The 5,549-nt window shown below is 50.6% G+C and overlaps 1 gene segment (V, D, J or C); it reads right to left on the bottom strand.

Moving 5' to 3' along the window:
• Nucleotides 1-880: 880 nt before the first annotated feature.
• LOC102825825 lies at nt 881-4,900 on the bottom strand. The segment is given in 5 exon segments: nt 881-964; nt 1,125-1,255; nt 3,299-3,625; nt 3,708-4,031; nt 4,537-4,900. Coding segments are annotated over 5 exon segments (1,230 nt in total).
• Between the last annotated feature and the right edge of the window lie 649 nt (nt 4,901-5,549).

The following is a 5,549-nucleotide window of genomic DNA, read 5'->3' as shown; positions in this document are numbered from 1 at the left end:
AAGGCTGTTTTGCTCCTTCCCCTCAGACCTGATGCCCTTCTTAGTTGAAACAGATACCCACCCTCATCCTCAGGCCTTGCCCTTGAAACCCACCAGACCCTACATATCCATACAAGTAACCCAGATCTTCTCAGGTGTCTCATATGAAAGAGAGGGTGGCCCTTGGGTTGGAGCTGGGTAGATGGTTGGCATATGGCAGGTGTCCTGGAGTGGGGCCTTCACCTGGCCTCCATGCAGAGATTGGTAACATTTGTCCCTAGGGTTGAATTCCTCGTCTGCAATTGGCTGAGATCATATGGAAAGCCCTTTTTTAAAACCTGGAGACAAACTTCCAGTTCAAAATGAAAATAAGTCTGTTCTTCAGGTTAGGGGCCAGAAAAGTGATGATGGAGGATCCCAGTGGTCTCTCAAGATAGAACTGGCTAGGTGAGTGCTGAGAGGATGGGCATTGCAGTGCATAGGAAGTGGTCCTGTTGGAGTGATGGTGGGTGGCCCCCTTGCCTTGTTTGGTGCAGAATGTTCCCACTAAGGCTCTGAGATTCTACATCTCTGGGAGCCAGGCTTGGGGAAAGAGATAGCATCTGAGCCCCTGTTCCAAATGAACACAAATGGCTGGCCTATACTGCCTGACTAATGATGCATATCTGACTCTGAGGGTTTCCTGGTGCACTGACTCCATCAGAGTTTCTGGTACTGCTGTAAATGCTATTTAGTTATGGGAAGAATCTGTCTACCAGGTTCTCTGAGAGGAGGGAGGCAAGGAAGCAAGGTCAGAGGGCACTGAGAGATTAGGGCAGTGGGATCAGATGGTGGGGCAGGTACTGAGTGGTGCATAGAGCCACCTGAAGCCAATGGCTATGTGTTCTTCTTCCAGCAACCCCTAAGCTGGCTGTCCAATCATATTCCTGTAGTCAGGGACAATCGTGCGCTTCAGCTCCACCACTGAGGAGAAGATCCACTTCACCTGTGGGTGACAGGGCAGTAACAGTGAGCCATGCGACCCCATTCATCTCTCTGCCCACCCACCCAGTCAGTGGATGGCAACCTTTATGGCAGAGAAGTCCCCTGTGGAGGAGGGTGTTGGGCTGGGAGCTGGTGTAAGACAGAGGCCCTGGTGCACAAACCTTGAAGAGGGTGATGGTGGCACTGTAGCATACGCTGAGTAGGAAGAGTGTAATGAAGATGGAGATGGTTGTCCACAGCCCATCTAGCTCCCCATCCTGGGCCTCCGCACAGCTCTCGTCCGGGTATAGTTCTGGGCAGGGAATATGGGTTTAGTGGGAGTGTCATTGATATGGGAGCAGTACAAAGATGGGGGCAGGGGGAAGGGCCCCATCATTGCAGAGGTGGCCTTGCAGTCCTCTCACAGGAATGGCTGGACCAGTTAGGCCTCAAGTCAGCTTTCCCTGGCCATGCTTGGGCTGCCATCTTCGATATGTCTAGAAAGTGCTGGGAACGAATTCCCAGTCTTGGGTAGTGTTCTCAATCCCATAATCTCTCTCCTACAGCTTGGGCTCCAGAATATCTGGGAATCCCTGACCCCTATCACTACCTGACCAACTGTACGAATCACACTCTTTTGCTTGACTGCCTGCCTGGGGATGGTCAGTGCAGTATAATGTGGTCATCTATGGACAGGTCATTCCAAGTCCCCCTGCAGCCTGTAACCCTCTCCACTGCCTCTTTCTATCCTGGGTGAAAAATACAGAGGTCAGAAGCGACAGCAGAGTCAATCCTCCATGGAGAAACACAGTGCTGAGAAGTGAGTCCCTGGTATTGGAGACAGTGAGAGGCTTTTGATCCTGTGTGTGAGAGGGTGGGAATGTGAGTGTGCAGGAGGCTTGTGATAGTCTTTATCATCATAGGTGGACTTTTATGTGAGGAGGCTGGGAGACCTGTCTCCTTGAGTGTGTCCAGAGTGTGGGTCCCTGCAGTTAGGCAGGCTTGTCTGAGCTGGTCAGGTTCAGATGAGCTGTAAGCAGCCTGTTCTGTTGGGCTATCCCATGCAACATCATAAGGTATGGGATGAGGCTGGTGTGTGCTCATGTGGCTTGGGGACTGTGCTCCCAGGGACTCATGCGGAGCCATTGTGTAGTTTACCTTATGTTTACCTTACACTGGTGCTCCAGTGTGTAAGGACTATGCATGCAAGTACATATGTACTTGTGTGCATGTATATGAAATTTGTGCATGTTTAAGTAAGTGTGTGCCTGTGATTTTATGTGTATGCCTTTGTGTATGTATGCACATGTTTGTACATATGTGTGCAAAGATGTGTGTGAGTCATCTCATGTGTGTGCATGCATAACCATGGGCATTTGTGTATGCATGTGTGTGCTTGTGAGTGACTGCACGTATGAGTGACATGCATGTCTTTGTGTGTATGTGTGTGCACATTTGTACTAGAGTGCATGTGTACATATGTGCCCATATGTTTACATGAGAGTTCTTGTGTGCCAAGTGGCCATGTGTTTATGTGTGCATGTATTTATATGTATACATGTGTGGGTGTTTGTGTATGGTCCATATGAGAATGTTTATGTGCCATGTACTCATGTGTTATAGGTGTATGTTTGTTGATGTATGCATAGTGCAATATGTTTGTGTGTACATGTGTGCACAAAGTATGTGAAGGTGACCAGTGGGTGTTGAAATTTTGTCTAGCATAAGGCTCTTATTTTCCATGGATCTGCGCTCCTGTCTGACCAGTGCTCTCCCTCCCTTGGGCAGACCCACTACTGAGTTGTGTTGTGTGGACTGGACTGTTTTGGGAACCGCAGAGGAAAAGCAGGGCCTTTCCCCACACCCAGAAGCCCCCATGTAAACATAGAGCCACATGTTGGGCCTCATGGACAGAGATCCATGGGAAAAAGATATATAGTTTCTCCACCACCTCTCCTCTTTTTGGTGCATCTACCTAGAGTAGCTTCTGGGTGGAGGGGACGTCCAGTGAGGGGCACCACTTTTGAGAGACCTGTCCTTATATCAGGCAGTCCCACAGCAGACCCCATTCTGGGTGGCCTTAACAGACACCCAACTCTCCTCCAATATTGACAGTGTAGGTCTCAGCCCTGCTTTTGCCTGCAGCCTGGCAGAACCATGCTCAAATGAGACTCGAAAAGAATCATGCCAGTCTTGCAGGACTCCAGGGTAGAGCTGGGTGCTTTATTTTGGGATGGATCTCCTGGGGGATTATTTACAAGTGAGATTTCAGGTGTACTCAGGGACCCCAGTGAGTGGTAGTGGGTGGGAAGGGGTGGGAGGCACTCAAGAGTTGTGCTGATTGGTGCTCATTTACCAGGAGACTGAGAGACAGATTTCTGGGTGTAGTGATTGTGCAGTGCCTCATGCATCACCGCACAGCTGTAATTGTTTCCTTGCTGCCAGTCGCTCTTTTGCACCGTCAGCTTGCTGTATAGGAAGTGTGTCCCATCAGGGTCTGTCTTGGTATCAGTGTTCACGTAGTTGCTCTCAGGTTCTGGCTGCTCATTTTTTTTCCACTCGACAGCAATTTCTTTTGGGTAGAATCCCATTATCATGCAGGTGAGGCTGACCTTGTTCTTCTTGTTGGCCAGCTCATCGCGGTGTGGGGGCAGGACATACACCTGTGGCTCCTGGATCGTCCCTGTTGGGATGGGAGTTAGAGGTGTTATTCCTACTGGGGAGGGTGGCATTGACCACCACTCTCCATCTACCCAATGTCTTACCTTTGGCCTTGGAGATGGTCTTCACTATAGGTGACGGGAGGGCTCCATTGTTGACCTTGCACATATACTCCTTGCCTTTGAGCCAGTCCTGGTGCATGACGGGGAGCACACTGACCATGCGGTAGGTGCTGTTGAACTGTAGCTCCTGTGGCCCATTCCTGGCTGTGTGTAACTTTGTACCATCCAAATACCAGCTGAACTCCACATTGGAATCATCCTGACCCACGTCCACTACCAGACATGTCACCTCAGGGTTTCGGGAGATCATGAGGATGTCCTTGGGCTTGGGTGGGAAGATGAAGACAGATGGTCCTCCCAGGAAATCTGCTGGGAAGAATTGAGCATTAGTGACAAAGTGGAGGATCTGGAGCATGGACTGGGCTTGTCCTCTCACTGGGGTAGGTTCTTCTTCGTACGGGTGGGGTTCAGTTTACCTGTACATTGTTGTGGACATGGTTTTGGGCCAGTTGTTGGTTCTGTAGAAAAAGCAGACAGATAAGGGGCGAGGTTACCTTGGTGGAGAAGACAGAAGCATCCCAGCCAGGAGAGATCAAGTCATGTTCTTTTATGTGACTTTAGACAGCTGTGAGACCCACCATCTGATTCTGAACCCAGGGGCTGAGATATGGACATCCAACCTGTGTCTTTCTTAGACTTGTGGGGCCCCTAGGAAACCACATTCCCTGAACCTGAGGGACCCCAAGGAGGAACAGGTAGAGCTCCTCCTGCAGAGACAGGTAGGGTGCATCCAGGGTCATAGAATGACCATGAGTCTGTCTGCTGTGGATATAGCTGTGGGTTCCCCCTTGAAACTCTGCCCATGGCTCACCAATGTCCCTTTTCACGTTGGTGTTGCTGGCAAGATGGGCCACGCTGCAGGTGTAGGTCTGGCTGTTCAACTTGCTGTAGGGAACAGTCACTATGCTACTGGAGGAGTAGAGGCCATTTGACTTCAGGATGGCTGGGAAGGTCATTTGGGTGCCAGAGTTCCAGGACACTGTCACAGGTTCCGGGAAGTAGCCAGTAACCAGGCAGCCCAGGGCCACATTGGAGTCAGATGTGCTTCCGCTGCAGGGCTTCAGGGGGAACACTGAAGGGGCCGTGGTAGTGGCTACAAGAAAGGAGACCCCAGGTGACCATGTGCCCAGGTCAAGTGAGCCTGTCTGCAGACCAGGTCTGTCTTCTGTTCTCATGGACACATACCTGGGCAATATGTTCCAGATTCTCCTGCTCCCAGCTTAGTAATCCTTCCCTGGAGGTCCCTAGACCTGGGACATCTTTGACCTTACCTCTTTCAAGGATCTCATTTATAACCCTGGGACCTTCATGATCACTGAGAGCTTTTAGTTCTCAACCTTGGGATCTCACAGACACAGCCTCCCACTATGTTCATTAATTAGCTTCAGATATGAATGACGTCAGGACACTACTTTCCCTGAGTGTCAGATCTGGTCCTCTACTAGACCCCTCACTGTGGGCCCTGTCCCTACAGCTTCTGTATGGTTCCTGAGCCAGTGTCTGTCCCTTGCTCCTCTTCCCTAGTTTAGCCCTTTCCTTGCCTGCAAGCCCTTGCTACCTCTATTCCCTGAGTAGAGAGACTGGTCCGTGTCTCTCTACCCAGAGCCCCTTGCTGCCCCACTCTCTGCATTCTGTGACTTGAGGTTTTCTGCAGTTTCCTGCAGATGGGATTTTCTCTGCAGTGAAGACTTCCCAGGCCCGGTGTCAGGTCAGTGATTGTCACCTGGCCCTCCTTGTCCTGGACTATCTCTTTTGGATCATGGGAGTATCTTTCTCTGCTGCTCACCCCTTGACAAACCCAGTCTTAACTCCAGCCCAGGCTTC

This window comes from Chrysochloris asiatica, unplaced genomic scaffold (genome assembly GCF_000296735.1).
Source record: "Chrysochloris asiatica unplaced genomic scaffold, ChrAsi1.0 scaffold00260, whole genome shotgun sequence".
NCBI lineage: Eukaryota > Metazoa > Chordata > Mammalia > Afrosoricida > Chrysochloridae > Chrysochloris > Chrysochloris asiatica.
The sequence above is the reverse complement of the archived record's forward strand: the minus strand, read 5'-3'. Positions and strand labels throughout refer to the sequence as shown.